Here is a 22,834-nt window from a genome sequence, read left to right as displayed (position 1 = left end):
GAAAATACGGAAAATAATTTACAATTTATGATTGCTTTACACTATTTATACAAATATTTTTTCATGCCTTAAATACTTAAATTTCCCGCATCTTCTTCGCAAATTATAATTGATATTTTCCGCTGCTCTCTTAAACCAAACAAAAATATTATTATACCAGAGACCTCAAGATGGCGCCATAAAAACGCCATTACTGTCTCCACCAGAACAGCCCTCCATCCTCCCACGCCGAGGAGTGACCCAATTAATGCCCCCATAGCCGCAAGTGTTTTTCATTAGTTGGAATCCAGAACACAGAGATCATCGCAATATTTAAATGAAACAATTACGCCGGGGATATGGGCACCACTTGTTGCTGATTCGTTTACAGGCAATTTAATGTCCATTCCAGTTGGAGGTTTTAATTTAAACAAACAATGACAAGGACGAGGGACCAAGCAGGACATGGGCAAATCCGATTCGGTATATCAATCATACGCCGCGTAGGCTTACAGAAATGTCTTCAGCAGTGTGATATATGAGCCGGTTGTGCTGAGTATCTGTGGAAAAGTGGAAACAAAAACATAAACATTTATTATCACATATATTTTAGATATACAATCCATTTCCATTACCGAACCGAAAGCTGGCAAAGAGGGTGTAAAAAACGGCACCGCAATTGTTTTTGCCCGTTGCGAGCGCCGCAATATCATTAAAATCATTTTTCTAGTCCTCGCATCGCATTTGTACCACTCAGTGTCGTACAGCACGTCCGCCACAGCCGAGCTCTGGAAAAAAATGTCCAACAGCAAACACAACGACAAAATGAAAGTAAAAGTGGTTATGGAATCGGATCTGCCGCCCCTTTGTTGTGTAATTAAAATTTTATCACAAGTGCAATTTGTGTAAGGCACATCATTTTTTATGTGGCCGCCTGGCTGCTTAATGTTTAGCGCCAAATTGAAATTACCGGAATTGCAAAAAAAAGGAAACTTATTCAGTAAATGAAAATGGGTGAAAAGATTTTGTAGCAAGAATAAACCAGATACCCTGATCTGATAAAATAAAGAAGAATTAAGAATGGTATAAATTAAAATCAAAATATAATATTAGTATCTATTTGATATTTATGAAAAACACATTTTAATATAATTGGTTTTATGATAAAACTTTCGTTATGTAGAATATGTATTAGGAAATAAATACTTTAAATTCCAAACCCGTAATAACATTGGTACTTACACTCTCACTAACGTGATTACCTCCAAAGCAGTATAGGAAGAGCTGCGTCAGGGCGGCGATGATATAGCAGATGTAGGTTAAGCCACTCAGGGACGACGTGTTCTTTAGATATAAGCAGAGATATAAATAAAACATGAAAGGAAAGTTGCTATACCCATGCGATTAGTAGGCCGATCCCTATTAGAATTTTATTATAAAACCAATTTATTAGAATACAAAAATTTTAAAAATCTATCTTCAAAAATACTAAAGTTGGTAATTCTACCAAATGTTTCCAATTGTTCAGTTATAGGATATAGTCCCCTATATGGCCCACAGTGATGGCTATATCTTCCCCAATTCTCATCCGATTCTCAAGCGGAGTACCTTTAACGATTTTTGGATCGATTTCCCACCGATCTGCAAAATCCTGAGACAAAATATTTTTCCGATTTTTTGTCAATTTTTGTGATGGGATCCCTTGAAAATGGGGTTTTCCCGTATAGGTTCCACGGTGATGGCTATATCTTCCCCAATTCTCATCTGATTCTCAAGCGGAGTACCTTTAACGATTTTTGGATCGATTTCCCACCGATCTGCATCAAAATCCTGAGACAAAATATTTTTCCGATTTTTTGTCCATTTTTCATGATGGGATCCCTCGAAAATGGGGTTTTCCAGTATAGGTTCCACGGTGATGGCTATATCTTCCCCAATTCTCATCTGATTCTCAAGCGGAGTACCTTAAACGATTTGTGGATCGATTTCCCACCGATCTGCATCAAAATCCTGAGACAACATATTTTTCCGATTTTTTGTCAATTTTTGTGATGGGATCCCTTGAAAATGGGGTTTTCCCGTATAGGTTCCACGGTGATGGCTATATCTTCCCCAATTCTCATCCGATTCTCAAGCGGAGTACCTTTAACGATTTTTGGATCGATTTCCCACCGATCTGCATCAAAATCCTGAGACAACATATTTTTCCGATTTTTTGTCAATTTTTGTGATGGGATCCCTTGAAAATGAGGTTTTCCCTATATGGCCCACAGTGATGGCTATATCTTTTCCAATTCTCTTCTGATTCTCAAGCGGAGTACCTTAAACGATTTGTGGATCGATTTCCCACCGTTCTGCATCAAAATCCTAAGACAAATATTTTTCAGATTTTTTGTCCATTTTTGTGATGAAAATGGGGTTTTCCCCTATAGGTTCCACGGTGATGGCTATATCTTCCCCAATTCTCATCCGATTCTCAAGCGGAGTACCTTTAACGATTTTTGGATCGATTTCCCACCGATCTGCATCAAAATCCTGAGACAACATATTTTTCCGATTTTTTGTCAATTTTTGTGATGGGATCCCTTGAAAATGAGGTTTTCCCTATATGGCCCACAGTGATGGCTATATCTTTTCCAATTCTCTTCTGATTCTCAAGCGGAGTACCTTAAACGATTTGTGGATCGATTTCCCACCGTTCTGCATCAAAATCCTAAGACAAATATTTTTCAGATTTTTTGTCCATTTTTGTGATGAAAATGGGGTTTTCCCCTATAGGTTCCACGGTGATGGCTATATCTTCCCCAATTCTCATCCGATTCTCAAGCGGAGTACCTTTAACGATTTTTGGATCGATTTCCCACCGATCTGCATCAAAATCCTGAGACAACATATTTTTCCGATTTTTTGTCAATTTTTGTGATGGGATCCCTTGAAAATGAGGTTTTCCCTATATGGCCCACAGTGATGGCTATATCTTTTCCAATTCTCTTCTGATTCTCAAGCGGAGTACCTTAAACGATTTGTGGATCGATTTCCCACCGTTCTGCATCAAAATCCTAAGACAAATATTTTTCAGATTTTTTGTCCATTTTTGTGATGAAAATGGGGTTTTCCAGTATAGGTTCCACGATGATGGCTATATCTTCCCCAATTCTCATCTGATTCTCAAGCGGAGTACCTTTAACGATTTTTGGATCGATTTCCCACCGATCTGCATCAAAATCCTGAGACAAAATATTTTTCCGATTTTTTGTCAATTTTTGTGATGGGATCCCTTGAAAATGGGGTTTTCCCGTATAGGTTCCACGGTGATGGCTATATCTTCCCCAATTCTCATCTGATTCTCAAGCGGAGTACCTTTAACGATTTTTGGATCGATTTCCCACCGATCTGCATCAAAATCCTGAGACAACATATTTTTCCGATTTTTTGTCAATTTTTGTGATGGGATCCCTTGAAAATGGGGTTTCCCCGTATAGGTTCCACGGTGATGGCTATATCTTCCCCAATTCTCATCCGATTCTCAAGCGGAGTACCTTTAACGATTTTTGGATCGATTTCCCACCGATCTGCATCAAAATCCTGAGACAACATATTTTTCCGATTTTTTGTCAATTTTTGTGATGGGATCCCTTGAAAATGAGGTTTTCCCTATATGGCCCACAGTGATGGCTATATCTTTTCCAATTCTCTTCTGATTCTCAAGCGGAGTACCTTAAACGATTTGTGGATCGATTTCTCACCGTTCTACATCAAAATCCTGAGACAAAATATTTTTCAGATTTTTTGTATATTTTTCGTGATGGGATCCCTTCCCTAAGATAGAAAGATATCAGGATTTACGGCGGTTACTTTCTGTGATTAAGTCATTGATTCCTTTTCTTGGCAGACTTGTTTAATTTATGGTGATTTCTTCAAATCTTATCTATTACGCCTGTCTAAAGAGCTAGTCTATGAGAATCCCGCAGGGGATATTGAGGACAAGCGGGAATAATTCATCGAATTAATGAACGCCCACACGCGCTGATTAAAAAACATACAATTTGGCGCATTGAGACCATTCGGTTTGTGGTAAGGCTTTATAGAGAAAAGTGCTTAAACTTCAATGTACCCAATCCCGAGATATTGCCCTAACGTTTTCTTCGAAAAGTGAAAATAGATCGCTGGCCTCTAGACCCCCGAGCGATAAACAACTTTTGAATGGATTACTCAACACTTTGAGCCGCAATATAAAAAAAATACAACCAAAACTCAGCAAAAGAAATATATAGCGCGGGCAAAGTGTTGCCAGCATTTATCCCATTGGGGGCAAGAATCCGGAATCCAGAGTCGAGAAGCCGTTGCCGAAACCGAAGCCGTTTCGAACATTTTCGGCACTTGGCAGTTGCAGCGGCAAACGGCTTATGGGTCTCCGGTGTCCGGGACACCGGAAAACGTGCGAAAGTCGCATTAAAAACTTTTTTCGGGGCCAGTAACAATTCATGCGCTTATAAATTGCCACCGGAGAGCTGAGACCGGAGAGCAGGAGCCACCACAGTGGCAGCCACAAAGCAAGCAAACAAAGCAAAAACGGCATGCAGCACCAAAAAAACCAAACAGGGAAACTTTATAAAACGGCCATCGAATTGCAACCAAAGTGGGGTATCAGGGACGAAGATAGCTCTGTTTTCAGGGGGTATGCAAATTCAAAAATATAACACATTAGTAAAATATTATACATTTTAAAGAACATTTTCGTTATAAGCTTCATAGCCAATATAATAATAATCTCTATATTTTAGCCATATGGTGTTTGATTCGTTTTATCGGGAACTTTTCTAGAACATATTCAGAAATTATGTTCTCTGAGATATAATATAAAAAAATTTTATAAAAAAGATGACAAAGAAAGGATAATAATCAGAGATATAATCTTTAAAAATAAGAGCCTCACGTTCGCTACAACTTATTCCAACCCCTCTTGCGAGGGCCCCTGCCAAAAAGGACTTACCAACATGATGTCCAGGATGGTCGAGCACAGGACGAAAGCGGCGGACAGGAAATGCATTAAAACGATAACGGTGAACTGGCGTGTTAGGTCCGTACACAAATCGATAATCGCATTGTGACGCTCGACAACTGCGGCCAGTTTTTGGCGCACCTCCGCATTCATGGCCGCCGTGAAAACATCGACGGATTCTGCCCGAAAGCCAAAGAGTCAAGAAATGTGGGGAGGAGATGCACAACCACTCAGGAGGAAACTCACCGCCATGCAAATCCGTAAATATCTTTCGAATGTCATGCTGCACCAGCCGGAATACTCCGCAGATGTACATGCAGGAGCAGATAAAGAAGCCGTCCACGAAACTGAAGGCAAACACTGTGCAGGCTCCGGAAGCGGTCAGCAGGACATAGGTGAGGGGAAACAGAGGAGGCTTGACGGCAAAGGAAGGCACGCTAACGATGAAAGAGACGCCAATAAGTAAACAGAAAGAGTCAGCAACAGAAAATAATGAATATTCCTAGAACGTCTTGAGGCGGTGAAATGTAATTTAAAATATTCGATACGTGCATCATTACCCAATGTAATTGGTGCCCAGTATCATAAATATTCCATTAATGACTCCTACTTACATTATATTAAACGGCAGTTCGATCTGACCAGGTAAATCAAAGATCCATCTATAGAAGCCCATGATCAGGGGTTGGGCATTGAATGCAGTGTTTGTCATCGTGCCGGAGCTGAGCAGCAGAAGACTAAGTCCACTAGCTGTGGTGGCCAGCTCCACCAGCATCTGCTGACTCTCCTGCCTGCGCGCCGCCCAGAGCATGTCCTTCATCCGACGCACCAGCTCTGCCCACTGACGATTGGCCCGGAAGAAAACCCACAGCTTCAGCACACACACCGCCTTGGTGGTGCCGGGGCAGAAGGCCTCCAGGGCCACCACCAGGTCGTCCAGGTGCACGCACCCGTAGCTTACCTCACCCACCGCCCCCACCAAGACCACGACGAAGGCGAACACGAAGAGGAGGTGGGCGTACCAAGGACGGCCTCGGCCACTGGGCTGCGGCCAGAGCCCCACAATACGGCCGGATAGCCGGGGAATGCGAAAAAAATGACCAGCAATGGCGGGCTCAGACACGGCCTCAATGTTTCTCCTGTCAATCATTCCGGCGGTTAACTCAAGTGGATACTATCGATAAATGATTTGCTCTCCCAGCCAAGTGGTCAGCTGCTGCTCCGGGCAAGTGTCAGGAGCAGTGGAAGGAACTCGGCTTTTTATAGCCACTACGGAAAATAATTGCAGGTCCTGCCTTTGACTTTGTTAAAAGTTTTTAATTGTTTTCATACTTACGTCTGTGCCCACCGCCCACACTTCTGTGCTTAATATCCTTTCCTTACGGCACAGCGGCCATCCAGCGAGCTCCTGCCATCTCACCTGTAATTATGAAGCTCGGTTTCTGTTGGCATTCCCATTTCATTTATTTGACATTCAATATTCTGTATGTGTTGCAGCGAGACAAAGGCGAACGAATACAAATTTAATTAATTGTTATGCGGCAAAACTTTCACTTTCTTAAACTTTCTTCGCCACTGTCTCTCCACGCTTTCCTTCGGATTGTTTGTTTTCTTTTTAATTGGGCATCCTACCTACCCGCCCACTTTCATTTTGACTAAAAGTTGTTAATTGTGGGGCTTGTTCTTGGCCAGAAATGAAAATAAACGAAAATCTGTGAGGCGGGAAGGGGGAAACATTTTTGTCATGCTTTGGAAATCAATTTTCCCTTCTCTTCAGAGTAATCTAAACTCTTAGTTGAATTTGGAAAGCCATCTTTATGGACATATGATCGATTTAAGGTTACTGCCAATAGTAAGCAGACAGGCAAACCAATTAAATGAACACACACACGATGCCCTTTTGATAGATGGACAATAATTGCATTTTATTTTGGGGCCGCAACGAATAATATTTGTCTGGCGCAGTGGCCGGCCTGCAGTTGAGGTCATCCCATTAACTTGCAGCTCTCGTTCGGATTTGTCTTGCATAATGTTTGGAGTTCCGTCCCCCGAATCCAGTTGCCGGCTCTGTCCTATACATCGCATTTATCTGATGGGACAGCAAACATGGTCGGTACAGTGCCTAAGCTAAAGCCAAATCCAGGCTAATCCTGTTATAGCAACTGTATCAACGCCTATCATCGATGGCCACTAAAGTGGAGCAGACCACGCCCTTTGATGATGCAGTTTATTTTGTCAGGTCTGTGTGGCATATATCAACATGGAGCCACCATTGCCGCTTCACCTGCATCAGCATATTCAATAAGCGGTACGGTGCTCGGCCCACACGGCGTATGCGCAACTCGATGCCGCATAAGCGCCCATCAAGTGTTTGCCCGCAGTCACCTCCTGTCACGCCCTTCGTCCTTGCACGGCCCTCTACCATCTGATCCCCACGTAGTGCGTTCTGCGTTCAAGTGACCATAAAGCAATGCCGTGCCATTCAGGTCGTATCTGCAATTGCACTGAAAGAAATATAAATACATTTCTGAACGCTGTACATTTTGTTATATTAATCTTAAGTAGCTAATACATTAGGTTAAGATACAGTTGACCCTGTTGAATATTTTATATACTTCACCTTTTTGCAACCTTTTTTCTTGCCGTGACCCTTGCCCTGTCTCTACTTAGACAATTATGTAATATGCAAATTGAAAGATTAAATGGTAGGCATAAAGATTGAAGAGGATGGGGGTGCCCTGCCAAAGGATATTCCCATTGCTGGCTGTGAAAGGATTTTAACAAATTGATTTGCCTACCTTGGTTTCAATTTCAGAGCAAGGCCTCCAAGTATCGAAGCCTCGAAGTCCCCGAAAATCCCTGTTAGTTGTATTCGCCACTCGACATGACTGACGTCATTGGGAAATGGGGTCCATCCCGGGCTAAGAGCCCCTGGCCAGCCCCTTCAGTGTTTGGGCCTTGTTGTCGACTCGCTTGTCGACTGTCACTCCTGCCCAGGACGGACTGGGGAGGGGGAATTGTGGTGGGTTAGGGCCTGGTCCTTTTATTAGCCAAAAGCACATAGAAATGCGAGCTTCATTTATTGCCTCGACGAGTACACCAATTTTCCATTAAAATTTCACCCAGCCACTGTAAGTTAGGATGTGACTGTAGGGGTGCGAGTGTGTTTATGGGGTGTATGTATGTATGTGTGACAATTGCATTTGCGCATTTCCATTTCCGTTTCCGCTCTGGCATCGTCATGGCTGTCGCTGGCGTTTTCTTTTGCCATTTGCTAGCTGCTTTTGGCAGCCACGACACCGTCCTTGGCCTCAACCACCCACATCTTAACCACCCACTGCCCCTACTCCTCCAGGCTGCCATAAATTGCCAGTTGCATTCATTCATATCTTTAGCAGCTTCCTGCCCCAAACATGCATCATCGTCAGCGGCATCATTGCCACGCTGCCTTGAATTATGCGCCAATAAATTTGTTTGTTGAATTCCCACCTAAATCGGATTTCCGTCACTATATATACGCATCGCTACGCCTCTGCACGTCAAATCAAATATATATATATATATTTAATAATTGCGCTAAAAACTCGGTGAAACTGTCTGGTTGCATTAAATTAGCAAAGCTCCGAGTCCAACTGCCGGGCAACAGTGCGTATGATTAACACTAAATACGTTCACTGTCAAAAGTGCATGATTCCCATTAGTAATGCAATAGAACAAGATGGAAATATAGACAGAGAAAGAGATGGAAATGGAGAGAGGTAGAGGGAGCAGGGGTCGGATGCACATTGAGTGTTTATGGCCTGGCACATAATTTTGCTTATTTTTGCAATTAGCTGGAAAATTGATGCTGCAACATCAGAGTTCATTGGGAAAGCCGAGGGCGGTATAAAGGAAAGTTGCCTAAAATATAACAAAAATTTCTTGCTATTAAAAACCCATGACAACATTCATTAATAAAATCAAAGATTTTATCCAAAACCCTAGCATCAATTTATTTTCCATATCAATCAGAAATTCTTTAGCACCGTGACCCTTCATAAAAAAATGGAATCATAAACACACCAGATTTTATACGCTGTCACATGATAAACTGCGCTGAAATTATGTTTATTAAACATTGAAAAAATGCATAGCAAATCTTCTATGCATAAGTGACACTTAACATTTACCACCCCATACCCAGTCCAGAATGCAGGTTTTTTATGGCACCACGTAACTCAACTGGGAAGCAGGGCAGACGAGGGCATATAGGGGGCATATACAGGGCATATGGAAACTACTAAAGCAACCCACGTGAAAGTTATAACTTGGCATTAAATGCGCAAAACCAAGCGTGGATATCGTGGCAACATGGATCCCTACACAGGCTAACACTCGCGTTCACATGTGTGCCAATAAAATGCAGTTGACTGTGCAGCTGGCAACAGAAAAAAAAAAAACAGGAGAGAAAAAGTAGGCGGGGCAGGACCTGCGAAGATGCTGCTACTCCTGGCAAATGGAACAACAACGACGTGGCACGTAAGGCGACGGGGGCAATGTGTTGCACATTTTGGTGGCAAAGTTGCACAAATGTGTGAAAATTGTACAACACAAACAAGCGGAGCCAAAAGGAAACAGGACCCCGGAGTCGAGAGCCTGCAGCCGGTTCCGGTGGCGAAGCTGGTGCCGAAACTTGCAGGACGAGTGTAAAATGCAATTGAAAAATGCCACAGTTTTGCATAAATCAGCAGGAAAGCGGCGAAAATGGCGCACAAACAAGCAGAAAGTAGCAACCCGGCAACAGCCAGCCAGGATCTGGCTCAACGGCACCAACAATGGCGGTGTGGAGGCGCAAGGAGTTGGGCTACGGGATAGGGAATCTGCAAACATGGCCGCAGGCAAACCCGTAAACATGGCCAACATGTCGGCAATGGGAATGGAAGGGTGGCGGGCAGGGCGGGAAAAGCGGAAAAGCACAGCCCGCCACAGATATAATTTACTGATAATGCAATTGCCGTTCGAGCAACGCAGGCGCCACCTGCTGCAGCATTCTGCCACATCGCCTGCCACAATCACATGTCCCTATCCCCCCCAACCCTCCGGTTATGGCCGCTGTCTAATTTTTTGTCCTTGTTGGTGTTGCACGGCTGGCTAAGCAAGCAACTTCCTAGAGCCAAAAAGCGCTGAAATGTGCACAAAAAAATTGAGCAATAACAATTAGGTGCACCACAGCGAAGGTTAAATTCCCTAACAGTCTAAAGGATTAAAAGGATAATATTTGAAGCTTAACTTTACTTACTTTTCATACACTATCTTAGTGGGCATTTCCAGAAAAGGATGTATTGTATGGTAGAAAAGGATCTGTGATTCTTTTGTGATTCATATTTTAAAAATATTCTACAAATTTTGCAAATGATCTGATAAAATCGATGTACTCTGTTTGCCAGGATATCTATACCCGCTTAAAGGATATTATATCCCCGATGTTTCGGCAACAGCCGAGCGGAAGAGCAACTGTCAAATATAGCGAACGCAGCACAAACTGCATAAATATTGCAACGGCATGACTCGACAGCGGCTGCTCGTCCTCCTCGTCCTGGTCCTGTTCGCTGTTCATCTCCTGGACTTGGTCACGCTGCAGTTGACATTTTTTCTTTTTTTTTTTTTGGTCCATTCCGGCTAGAAGTGGCAGCTAGTCCGGTGTCCATTGGCCATAGCCCGAAGTCCATAGTCCGTGGTTCTATAGAAAACAGTTCAGTCAGCTAGCCATTCCGTGGTTTGTGATGCTTCGCATACAAATTTCATTTGCTTCCGCTGTGCGATTTCAAATTAAAGCCATCTTGTCATCTTAGAAACTTAAAGACAGGGGATTCCCTCGAACTCCGAGGAGTAAATGGAACAACAACAACAATCAGCAGTTTCCATTAGTGGCAAAGAAAAAGTAAAGGATGCCGGAGAGAAAAAGTGCCTTTTGATTTTCGGTGATTCCCTCTTCACACAGCGGAATTGGCGCGAGCGTTTTTGCCATTATTTTCTCTAGTGAGTTTCTTTTGTTTGTTTGACAATCGAACAAGTTGGAAAGTACAGTGGGGAATCGATAATTATCGATTGTAACCTGTAATTGGAAGGGAAATCATAATTTGGAGAAATTAGTTATTTCCGGCACAGCACCTTTAACATTTACTAAACGAACTTAAGAGATATAAGTACCAATTACAGAGACCCTACTGTCCATGAACCATGACATTTTCCATTCTCTGGGAGCTTTCTTCTCGGCTAATTAACTCAATTGCAGCTACGGCTCCAGCTGGAGCTCCGTCTTAGCCATTCTTCATTAGCCCGAAGTCAAAGTTTACGATATGCGATTATTTCACTTCAGCAATGTTGCTGTTTTTGTTTCCAGTCGGATGTGTTCAATGCTTTCTCCCTTTTCTGCCAGTGAAGTGTTTGTTTTATGGGCCAAAATAATAACAAGGCAGGGGTGGCCTTGCCCCACTTTGTCTTAGCCATAATTATTTCAGGAAAGTTTTAAAGGTGAGCAGGATATTTTTGGTTACCTGAAAGCAAGTAAGTTATGACACACGACGTGAAGCAGATAACTAATCCCAAGTCGGGCCTGAACCAACTATAATCTTGGCATTTGGCCTGTATACACCCTCAGCTACACACTCTCCAAACATTGTCCTTACCGTCTTCCTTACATACTTCTGCACTCTAGGTGTGGTAAATGATGTTTTGGTTTGTTGTTATTGTTTAATTTGCACAAAATTCTTGGGCCGTTGTGTTGGCTTTTCGGTATGGGAGGTATGGCAGGGGGATTGCCGAAAGAGATGTATTTGCATTGAAAATTTCGGCATTGTTTGTTTTAGGAATTCGCATTTCCATTACACTAATTCATGTATTTTATTTCACATCCATGCTTGGGCTGCTGCCTGGGATTTGCAGAGGAGAGTGGCTTTAAGCCCATGGCTGCAGTGGAATAATTTATGCAGTTCCCTATTTAATTGCACAGCAATGCGGTGGCAAGTAGGTGTGGGGCCTGGTGAGTGCGGGTGCGGTTATAGTTTCAAAGTTGTTTGTGTGTCAGACGCTGGCTTGCATCTCTTCCAGTTGAGTAATAAGATTATTAGTTCCACTCTGGGGCACAAACACAAACGCATTATAAATCTAACCCCAGAACCGGCAGCCATAGAGCCAACCATCTCGCCACCCGACTGCCCCACCTCCCATCCAGCCATCATTATGGTATGTCCTTGGAGCAGGACCTCTAAATTAATGCCAATCTTCTACGAATATGCAACTAGAAAATTTAACGCTCTCCCTGGCATATACCCTAGGGCTGGGAATGTGACACTTTTCATAATTTTAGTTTACAAATTTCCTTAGTTACTAATTATTAAAATAGATTTTATTAAAACCTCTCACTTAAGGATATACTATATTTACACATGTGGGTTATATGGTCTTGTACTCAATTCAGGTGACATCCCCTAGCTTAGTGTAATAAATGATTCATTCAAATGTCAATTACATAAACTTTAAGCCAGGTCCTTGTAGAGACTTCCACTTGATAAATTTAATTGAATAAATTTGCAAAACTCAAGAGAAATGACAGAGCCGGCGGCTTAATTGGTGGGCTCAGTGTACAACTTACGTTACAGGCAAATATTTGCTTAAATTAACTCTATGAGATTCAATGAGATGCGTGGCTTTCCCAGGGGTTTGTGGATTCATTTAACTGCCGACGATTCCAGTAGGCTTTTTCGTTGCTGCAGTAGTTTAACTCTCTCTCGGATATCCTGTAGTGTGGGATTTAAAGGTAATTGCAGGGATATATCCTGGTGGTTTTTGAAAATCAATGAAAACTCGAAATCACGTATCTGAACGTTAAAGGCTTCGATAGTTTCCACCAGTTCCTTTCTGCAGCGTTTGAGTTTTAAATGAGCCAACTTAAGGCGCTCGGAAAATTCCTGAATTCTTAAAAGATTGATTTGCAGTTCTTGGGAGCGCTCTTCGCGCAAATCCAGTAGTCTTGTGTAGGCCTGAGGAGTATAGATTTGATGTTCTACTTGATTCTGCAACTTTGTTAGTTTCTGCTGCAATATGTGGTTCTTAGATGCAATCTCGGCAATCTTTTTCTCATGGTCTACCATTTTGGAGTTAACCAGAACGATTTCCTGACGACAGTTGATTAGATCCGTCTCCAGGCTTTGCTCTTCAGTTTTCAGTGCATTTAATTCTGCATCCAAATTAAAGTTCTGTATTTCTAGTTTGAGATTTTCTACTCTCTGTTGCAGATCCAACAAATCAGTTGGCGTGGCCAACCCTTTGGCTAGCAATTCTTGCCGTCTTTGCTCCAATTGCTCCGAGTTTAATCCGAAAGCCATGGCTACCTGGTCGAAGGCTTGCTTCTCTTCGACAATGGGAAACACACAGCGGCTGCCTTCCTCTCTATTATCGACGAAATCCAACAGAAAATCAAGAATTTCCAGCACATGACCATCCGGCATGCGGAGCCAAGATGGATTGACCTTTTTGGGATATCCCAGGAGTTGTAGTGCTTCCATCAGAGGCACCACATAGGAATCCGTGTTCAGGTGCTTTGGCAGCTTAACCCCTGTCGTGGGCAGTAGGAAACGCAGCAGGCTCAGAAGATCCGAAATAGTGAGCCGACGCAACCGGTTTTCAGCATTTGCCTGCCAGCCCTTTACTTTCAGTTCTTTCAGACGCGCTGTAATCCTCTCAAGCTTTCGCCGTAACGAATCCTTATCCAACTCGTTCTGGAATGCCAACCGTCGCTTCGAGGAGGCTGGTGGCGTTGCCTTTGGATAGGAGAATCCAATTGATGGCACCAACAGAGTACTCGTTGTAATGCAACTTGCTTTGTTTGGAGTTTTCCGGGGGGTTTCACGGCCTGTTTTCGAGGCTGAAACGGAACGGCGGTGGGTGGTAACCGGCAGACCCATTTGCTCGAGGAGTTCCCTCGAGCGCAGAGGACGTGGTTCAGTGCAGATTGTGATGGAGCACGGTACGTTTTTGCTTGTATTTCGAAATTTTATTTATCAATTCTGGAATGTAAATTAAGGGATTGTTGACTTACCACACCCGGGAGGCCGAGCCGGATAACTTCAATCGTTCCAGCAGCTCTTTAGGACGCTCGAGACTGAAAACTTGTATGTTTATTTAAATTTTTATTTCTGGACATATTTCTTACCGTATTTCTGGTGTCTTAAAAGGATCTAGAATGTCCTGGATTTTAGTTGGAGTTATGAATTCTCTTCTATCGCCTGGAACTTCTAGATAATTGCCCTTTTCACCCAAAGGGGTCCTTCTGAAAATGATATTTTTTTTTATAAACTGCTATTCCATTTATGGTATATATCTCACTGAATTTCTGGCATTCTAGCCATTTTCTTTTAACTATTTCAGTTAAAATCACTTTATTAGTAAACAAATTTAAAAGCAAGCGTCCCACTTTTTGTTGTGATCTAAAGTAGATGATCTAAAAATCGAAAGGATCTTTAGTTCGATGATCGTATGATAACTGTCTGGCAACTCTGTTCGATTTATCGAACTCGATACAAAATACGTTACTATTTGAATTTTATTCTAACCGATGATCTTTATGAAGTGCTTTAAAGAATAGCATTTAAAGGCCTGCTTTACCTTTTATTTTTTAATAAGATCCAGAATTCCAATACGTTTTCCAGTTTCAATAATTTAAAAGATACTTCTGCAATAAATAAACCCTTTGTTGACTTTTCAGCCAACTTTTCAGTTCTTTTCAGCCAACTTTAAAAAGTACATCTCACTTGGCATAAAAATGTCGAAATCCAGTTCATGCTGAAAGACCACGAATCAAAATTGCTGGAAAGCAATCCTTGACAAACAATGAAACAATGCAATGCGAAAGCTATTTTGCGGGCAGAATTTCCAGCAATTATGTCCTGCAAGCCGCGAACTTTTATTAACTTTAAAAACTGCAACCGTTGGCAAGGCAACACGAATGCATAAATCATGGATGAAAGTGAAAATTGGTTGCACCAACCGTGTGGTGTCCCAGGTGGGTGCCGAAAGGTGCCGCCTCCGTTGAACCATGATTCCGCCCATTTTGGACGGGGGTGTAATTACGAAACAATACAAGCACCGGAACGAAAGCCACAGAATCAAGAATGTGGCGCCTGAAGCCCGGGAAGCAGCAGGACCTACACCCAAAAGCAGCGTGAAGGTTGTGTTGCCAGGCACTCGAAGAAATATCTACATTTTTAGAAACATTTCCAAATCATAAAAAAATGGGTAGCTGATTTAAAATACTTTAATAATTAGACTAAAATTAGGAATTTTCTGATATATAAAACTCCAGCTCTAAAAAAGAAATATTTTGAAAAGTGTACCACCCACACCTTTAATGTTTTATCTGTTTTTGTTGTTTGTAGTGGTGCGATTTTGTAATTTAACCGCAATAAATAATGGAGGAGCTTGTTAAATTTAAGGGAACACACCACCCACCAGGAAGCCCTGAAATATATAGGTTAGACAACCGCGGATAATGATGATGTTATCGCCGGTCCATTGTGGCAGGACATGCAGTAGCCAGTAGCCATAACGAGACTGGACTGCGGCATGAATTTCTACTATTTTTACATATTTTATATAAATTTTAATTGTGAGGCATTGAAATTGCAAGGGCTGACCAGAAATGCGCTTAAAATAATTAAATTTATTGCCGCATCAGCGATTTGGCAGCTGACTAAGCTAAAACTAACCGCAGTGTCGACACAGCCATCGGCCGAGCAAGTGCCCTCAAGTGGACGATGTGGGCTTGATGAAATCCATACGTACATGTATCACTAAATATTTTTGCATTTATTTTATATAATACAGTACACATTGCATTAAACTAAATAAAATCTATTTAATATATAATATATATATATATATAATATGTTCTCGTACACAATCAACCCTATATACGCCACATTCCGAACTTATCCTCCGATTTGTCTTAGTCTGCACATTTAAATAGCATAAGTAATATGTGAGTCGCTGCTCATGACCTTAGTTTTTCAGTTTTTTTTCATTAACAACAATTATTTCTATTTGAATTATTATTTGTGTAAGTGTATCGTTTGTTTGTCTGTTAAAATCCTAAAATATTTTGTTTGTTTTGCGGTGTTTCAAGTTCTTACGATATATATATTTAATGTCAGAGGGATATACATATTTAAAATATATTGTTTCTATTAAGATTGCCAGTGTCTACTTGATGATAAACAATTGAATAGTTAAAAACAGTTTGCTATAGTAAACCAAACTCAGTTCGTTAACAATTTGAATTCGTTAACGGTCAAGTAAACTATTTACATTTTGGGGGACGACATACCATACGTGTGTTTAAATACAAATATTAATTCACCAATAAAGTGGTTAGAAACATTGCAAGCCCGGGCTCGTTGTAAAATTTAACTAGAAGCAATCGGAGTGCAATCTTATGGCAGAAACGTAACATTTGGTTGCGATTGCGGTGCGAGATGCCTGTCAGCCAAAACGGAGGGATGCTTATAAACAATCTGTACAACTATACCTTGAACTCGATAAATAATACTCAATAATAGAGATATAGATAAGAATATTTTGGGACGTTTCACTTAACCAACAACTGATAGAAAATTCGTTCAACATTTATGTTTTTCTTGTCGAAAGGGGATTTAATCACATCGAGACCTCTTTGTCGGTTGCACAGCTATAATCTTAGCTATAATCTTTTGGGACATTTCTCACTTTAAATAAACATTAAATTTGATATGCTGCTAAATATAATCAAGGCTTAGTTGTACGTACACATTTTAGGTGGTAGCGAACATAGGAATATAGACATACATAAGTGTGTATATATGTTTTTGTTTGTGTGTTTGTTTACAGTATACAGTATACAGTAATTGTAATAATAATAACAGTAACTATTAACGCAACATGGTCGTCAAATGGGGGAGTAGGGGGCAGGGATGGAAATAGGAATGGGGTGGGGGACGTTCAACTGGAATTAAACATTAATCAACAAACCGACCACAAATCGACTGCCACTCATTCCTGGCAGAAGCCCTCAGTCTCCTCGATGGCAAAGGTCAGCTTCTCTACCAGCTGATCGTAGCTCTTGTACGGCGGTAAGTCTAACCGGTTGAAACAGGTGTGGGAGCGCGGCAGCCACGTCTCCTTGCCCACCTTTTCGATGCAGAATCGTTGCGGACCATTGGATCCCATCAGCTCGGCGAATCCTCCCACTGGCACACGACACGTACCCGTCACAAACTGCAACAGCCTGGCCCTCTTCTCGTTGTCCGTCTCGCGCACAAACTGAAAATTCATAAAGTCGTTACAATGGGGAGTTGCGCCCAGGAAGAAGTAGATGAAGGCCAAATGCCAACTCACCTGCCAGAACCAGACAACCTGCTTTGAATTGCGGTTGTAGTGCCTGTAGATGGTATTGCGCTGCCAGTCCTCCACGTCCACGTCCTGCATGCCGCACAGGATGAGCTCCAGCTCACGCTCGTCGAAGTACTTCAGCCACTCCAAGGGTACAACCTCGTTGAAGCCCTCCAGGAACGTCTTAGTTTGCTGCTCGATGCCCCTGATGGTGAGAAGATGGAAATGGAATATTAAAGTGGAGGCGGAACAAGGAAACAATAGATTAAATAAGTTCGTCCAAAGTACAAGTTAAGCAAATGTAATGCAACTCACCGCGTCATTCGCCACTCGGTCATCAGCGTTATGTACTCCTCCTTGTTCTCCTCGGTCACGCGTTCCTTTTCGCCGTTCTCCTTTAGCTCGTGATGGATTATCTGGCCGAGCACTTCGAAGTCGACGCCGAACCACAGTTCCAGCCCACACTCATCGATGTTGTTGTCCCGCACCCAGATAAGCGAGTTGTAGAACTCCGGGTCGATTGTTTCGATGTCCTTGATGGTTAGCTTTTTGTTAAGCATCCGCTTGTAGAAGGGCATTGTGAATCCGCTATAGATGAATCGGCCGTGGTAGAGGGCCATCGCGATGAAGCGCCCAATAAACTTGAAGTACTGCAGATGGTCCGGATTCACGTACGAGGCGGGGTTTATCTGCAGGCTGTAGTTGTTCTTGTTCGCGTACTCAAACAGACAGTACATTGGATTCAGGACCTCGTGGGACAGCAGGAAGAACCACTCGCGAGACACGCCGCCGTAATCCAAGCCCTCCTCGCCGCGGAAGATGATGTAGAGACGCCTCCGCAGCTCGTAGGCGGGCAATCGCATGATCTGGTGGTAGGAGTCCTCAAACAATGTCTGCCGCGTCACCGTGATCTTAATGTGCGAGGGCAGAGCGTTGCTCTGGCACAGGTAGCGGAACTGCGATAGCTTCCAACGGAAGCTGCGTTCGTAGGCGCGTGGCACTCCATAAACGCCCTTTGCTCCCTTGGGAGCTCCTGGTCGCGGATCCTCAAAGGTGGTGCGCCGCGTATTGTGGTCCACAAAGAAGCGTTCGCCGGTGGCCGTGTACCGGATTTCCCAGCCGGGCGGGAGAGGTCCTTCGTTGATCAAACTGACTTCCTGGCCCTGAGTACGCGGATCCTCCCACTGCGTTGTGCGATTCTTGTGGTTCACGAAGTAAACCCGGTTATCGGATTGGACCTGTAACAAATAATTCAAGAATTAATATTCATTGTTGTCATGAGGATTCTCAAAGATACACACCTTCTTCTCCCAACCGTCTGGCAATGGCCCCAGGGCATCTTCTTCGTCCTGCGTCACCGCTGTGGGTTGCTGCTGTTGCTGCGAGCAGAGGTACCGCTGGTTGCCCTGAGCCACCACATGCGCCCTCTGACCCTGCCAGTGCTGGAAATGCATCAGTCGCTCGCTATTCGGCCGTTGCCAGGTGGTCTTCCGCGTGTTGTGATCAACATAGTACACTCGGCCTCTTCCGTCTTTCCTGATCTCCCAGCCAGGGGGCAGAGGTGTGGGCTTCTCCCAGTAGGTGGATCTTGTATTATGATCAACGTAGTATCTTCTGCCGTACTGATCCAACCGGATTTCCCAACCCGCCGGCAGGGGCTCGTCATCCGTCGGCTGGGTCTGTAGTTGGGGATCCGTGCTCTGGCTTATAGGAAGTCCGCCAGGCTGCTGATCCATGGGCGCTCCTGGTACGACAGCTGCCACAGCTCCTGCTCCGGCTGGTAAGTACACTGCAGCGGGCGTGGCGTTATCCGGCAAAGCTCCGTAGACTTGGGTTAATGGACGTGCCAGTACGGGAGCAGGCGGCTGCTGGGGATAAGGCGCAGTCTGCGGCACTGCCGCCCCACTTCCATTCACCATCCGCAGAGGTTGCTGCGGCTGGGGAACCTGGTTGGCCTGCTGCTGTTCCCAGACGGGCGGGGCTGGGGCGGTGCGTCTACTTTCCGCGGCACCGTTCGGCAGAGGTGAGCGATTCTCAGCGCTACTGCTACTGTCAGTGGGCGAGCGCAACAACCTCGCTCGCACTCCGCCGTAAATCATACAGCTACGGCCAACGACCGCGTCGCTAGCGATCGACGGATTGACCGCCTGGACGGGTGGATTGCCGTTCTGTTGTGCCGCGGAGGCGCCCTGAATCTGCAGCTTGCTCATGTCCAGCTTGAGGCCGTTGAGAACGGCCACCAACTCGCCGCTTTTGGTCTGGCGATTATCGGACTTGCTGGTCACAAAGAGGTCGATCGACAGCTCGAGATACTGGCAGCGACCGTTGTAGTGCTGCAGGATGTGCGCCAGTTGGATCATCCGTTCGCCCAGCATGGCATCTTTGCGGAAACTGGAATGGTCCAACACTTTGAAGTGCAGCGTGGAGTTTGGTGTAATCTTCAAAGGAAATAAATCGTTTAAATATGCAGATAATTAAGGTGCTTTATTGCAGACACTTACCAGCACTGTAAACTCCTCATTCCACTTGGGCAAGTAGCTGTTCTTGACCAGGTCCGTCTTCCGCTTGCTCTTGCTGTCGATGAGCAGCTCACAATAGGGATTCGGCTTGAGGAAGCCATTGTTTCGCAGCGACGCACCCTCGACTAAAAGGATTTTCGTTTATTAATTAATTATGCAAAATGATTCGTTTAGCAATCGCTTGCTCATTTACTCACTCATCACGCTTAATTGATGGTATCCTTGATTGGCACTCCCACTGGCCCCCGCCCCCGCCCCCGCCCCCGAGCTGGTGGAGGGATTGGTGCTGGCGGACGCGGCTCCATTCACTGTTTGTCCGGCCTCGATGCCGCCGGAAGCTGCACCCGCTGGCAGCCCATTTCCATCGGCCATTTAGTGGCTGTGTGTGTGGGAGAGCTTTTGTTGGCCCTCCTCCTCCACCTCCGGCTTGTGTCCTCCTGCTTTTTGTTCTTCTCCGTTCCTTTTTTTTTTGTTCCTGAGTGACCCTCACCACTCCGGGAAGCTATGAAGAGAGTCGGCCTGAAAGAGAAAGCAATGTTGAAAAAGTTATTGGCATTGGCGAGTATCGAATGGGAAATTGCGTATTCGGGAGCTGATAAGATAAGCCCGGAAACAAGGTCTACACACGTAGATGTGTTTTTTCAATAAGCCAGAGAGACTTCTCTAAAACAAATCTGTTGGAATGGCTATTTTAACCTAAATATAACCTACATCTGTAATTACTTCTAGTTGTTTACTAACTCTCCAAGGTTAGCCGGAATGCATTTCTCCTCAAGCGCACTTGAGTCTTGACAGGTTTTGAGGCCTAATCTGGGGAGTCTTGGTATCATTATGAAAGCGACTAGCCGCAGATAAGATATACTCTGTATATATAATATAGGTATATAGTTACTAATATATGGCCACCAAACAATTAACAAACAGACCTTACTTTTTTCGGGCCTACTTTGGACCCCAAACTGAGGCACTTCCAGGCCTGTACTTGGCAATTATCGCTAGTTTATCTACAGTCCGTTTCGAGAGTAGTAAAGCTGAATAGTTTGGATTTATGTACCAATGATATAAGAAAGGAAATAACAATGACTAAGTGGGGTGATTGAAATGTGTCGATAAGCAAACAAGTAATGACTTTCTAAGCTCCGAACCAAAAAAAAAAAAAAAAACCCCAGCCGAAGAATTTATTTTGATAAGAAATCTATTATGACTTCCGACGGGCTTACACTTTTGGGAAGCACTGTGTTGTGAGTTATTAATTTTCGCCGTAATTCGCGGCTGTTTTTGTTTCTTTTTTAATGTTTTTTTGGTTGGTTGTACATTTCCCCAGCGATTGCTGGTCATCTATAATTTTGATAGCAAACACCATGATAGCCAACATGCACACCAATAGATTGTATAATAATGTGGCATGGAATGTGACTCATCAGCAAAATAAAGCAACCGAAACGGTAAACGAATACAGTTTCAATTGTTGAATGGGGATTGCATATTGATTACCTCGATTGGATTCCGATTTCACTGCATTTCATTTGCACTTTAAGGCTTTTTGCGAGAACACGTGAGCACAAGTGGCCGCCGAGCAGGGCGGCAATTAATTTCGATTTGTTTATTCAACAGAATCTAAAACAAATTCTCCAGGGCTTCGACGCCGATTCAGGTGTTTTTGTGGGAAAACTTAAATTAAAAGTACATGAATTTTACTCGCTTTGGATTTGAAATTGCCTTCGGATTGTGGATTAATTGACACATCACACTTGGTCGCTTGGTCTGCAATTAGCACTCACTTTCCGGCTCTTTGTGGGATTATCTTCTGCAAATATTGTGCCGCAGGCCGAGTGTTTATCAGCCGGAGGAAGCCCATACAATGTGGACACTAGTACTCGAGGAGGAACAAAGGGAATTTATCTATGTATTCACATACAGCGGTTGTAGGCCGGCGAGGGAGGCAAGCAGCCAGAATGTAATCAGCAACAGCTGTCAATAAATCAAGAATGCACTTTTCTCAGGGCGGCAGGGGAAGTGGGCGGGGAGCTGGGGGCCGGGGGCTGACACCCATACACTCGCACTTGAACTTCCTTGACGTGGGACTATTATCGATCGAACCACTCACACACACCCACCCACCAAAGCGAACACTATCACTTACAATTACACATACAATACATATATTTACCAATATTTTCGTGGTCATGTAACGAACGCCAAAAAAAAGTTTCTACCTCTCCCACTCCCACTCCCTTGCATGTGTGTGTGTCTGTGTGTGGAATGTTTGTAATTGAGGCAAAGGTCGCGCGTCAGACCTCCCGCTTGCACCAACACCAGCACTACGTCTGGTGATATTCTTTTTTTTTTTTTGCAATTTCCACTTCTTACGAATTTTTTCCTTCTACCTGCCGTCACCTTACCTTCTTGAGCTCTTCTTCTTCCAGTTTTGAGGCTCCTACAGCTCACGCCTGGGTGTGTGTGCGTTTGTTGTCTCCTGGGTGCGGGGCGTAGATTAGTTGGCCGCTTTTCGCGGAGAAGACCGCGCCACTGAAGACTATGTAGATAAGCTGAAAATCTTCGAAATCCACATCCGAATAGTAATCCTTGTTTTAGGGTAGATTTTGAGCTGGTAATGCCTGTTTTAGGTCAGTTTGTTATTCCTCGCCACTGGTGTGACCGTACCTCTATTTGTTATTGTTTAGGGGCCAAAAATCGTATATCGATTTAGTTTTACATTCTCGATATAATTTTTTTCAACACTTTTTTCGATAAGAAATGAGGGGTTTAATTGTAAAAGAGCAATATTATTGCTTAATTATTTCGGTTTCAGTTAAACGGTTTCATTTCTATTATTATTTTCCCCAGCACTTATCGATTTGGTTTGGCAGGAGTCACCCGGTCATTGTTATCGATTTTTAGATCACAAGACAGGACACAAACCTTTTTAGAC

At 43.5% G+C, this 22,834-nt stretch overlaps 3 protein-coding genes and 1 long non-coding RNA gene across 4 annotated transcripts; 1 reads left to right on the top strand and 3 right to left on the bottom strand.

The window, feature by feature from the left end:
• Nucleotides 1-20: 20 nt before the first annotated feature.
• Or22c (Odorant receptor 22c) lies at nucleotides 21-6,131 on the bottom strand. Its single transcript, XM_017242209.3, has 6 exons — nucleotides 5,596-6,131; nucleotides 5,228-5,418; nucleotides 4,973-5,160; nucleotides 1,222-1,323; nucleotides 615-767; nucleotides 21-539 (listed from the first exon to the last, which is right to left on the bottom strand). Exons 1-6 carry the CDS (start codon nucleotides 6,129-6,131, stop codon nucleotides 489-491), a joined length of 1,221 nt encoding a protein of 406 aa, XP_017097698.2. The 3' UTR covers nucleotides 21-488.
• A 6,237-nt stretch (nucleotides 6,132-12,368) lies between these two features.
• On the bottom strand, nucleotides 12,369-14,588 carry Kebab (Kinetochore and EB1 associated basic protein). The gene is made up of 4 exons (XM_017242189.3): nucleotides 14,348-14,588; nucleotides 14,175-14,291; nucleotides 14,061-14,123; nucleotides 12,369-13,999 (listed from the first exon to the last, which is right to left on the bottom strand). Exons 1-4 carry the CDS (start codon nucleotides 14,368-14,370, stop codon nucleotides 12,691-12,693), a joined length of 1,512 nt encoding a protein of 503 aa, XP_017097678.2. The 5' UTR covers nucleotides 14,371-14,588; the 3' UTR covers nucleotides 12,369-12,690.
• A 1,217-nt stretch (nucleotides 14,589-15,805) lies between these two features.
• Nucleotides 15,806-22,590, bottom strand: Su(dx) (Suppressor of deltex). The gene is made up of 7 exons (XM_017242431.3): nucleotides 22,305-22,590; nucleotides 20,100-20,421; nucleotides 19,885-20,027; nucleotides 18,685-19,821; nucleotides 17,699-18,621; nucleotides 17,390-17,588; nucleotides 15,806-17,314 (listed from the first exon to the last, which is right to left on the bottom strand). The coding sequence occupies exons 2-7, from the start codon at nucleotides 20,272-20,274 to the stop codon at nucleotides 17,045-17,047; spliced, it is 2,847 nt and encodes a 948-aa protein (XP_017097920.2). The 5' UTR covers nucleotides 20,275-20,421; nucleotides 22,305-22,590; the 3' UTR covers nucleotides 15,806-17,044.
• Nucleotides 21,120-21,900, top strand: LOC108126021 (uncharacterized). Its single transcript, XR_001773336.3, has 2 exons — nucleotides 21,120-21,457; nucleotides 21,517-21,900. It is a non-coding gene; the product is annotated as an uncharacterized lncRNA (long non-coding RNA).
• Nucleotides 22,591-22,834: the final 244 nt, after the last annotated feature.

Source organism: Drosophila bipectinata, chromosome 2L (genome assembly GCF_030179905.1).
Source record: "Drosophila bipectinata strain 14024-0381.07 chromosome 2L, DbipHiC1v2, whole genome shotgun sequence".
Classification (NCBI taxonomy): Eukaryota; Metazoa; Arthropoda; class Insecta; order Diptera; family Drosophilidae; genus Drosophila; species Drosophila bipectinata.
The sequence above is the reverse complement of the archived record's forward strand: the minus strand, read 5'-3'. Positions and strand labels throughout refer to the sequence as shown.

Excerpts from the sequence above, each read along its gene's own strand:
- Or22c (XM_017242209.3), bottom strand. The coding sequence starts at position 6,131 with ATGATTGACAGGAGAAACATTGAGGCCGTGTCTGAGCCCGCCATTGCT. Across the intron at positions 1,324-4,972 it reads CCATCCTGGACATCATGTTG|AACACGTCGTCCCTGAGTGG; the intron begins GTAAGTCCTTTT and ends TTATATCTAAAG. Across the intron at positions 540-614 it reads CTTTGCCAGCTTTCGGTTCG|ATACTCAGCACAACCGGCTC; the intron begins GTAATGGAAATG and ends ACTTTTCCACAG.
- Kebab (XM_017242189.3), bottom strand. The coding sequence starts at position 14,370 with ATGGCTAGAATGCCAGAAATTCA. Across the intron at positions 14,292-14,347 it reads GCTAGAATGCCAGAAATTCA|AAGGACCCCTTTGGGTGAAA; the intron begins GTGAGATATATA and ends TATCATTTTCAG. Across the intron at positions 14,000-14,060 it reads GGCTCGGCCTCCCGGGTGTG|CAAAAACGTACCGTGCTCCA; the intron begins GTAAGTCAACAA and ends TCGAAATACAAG.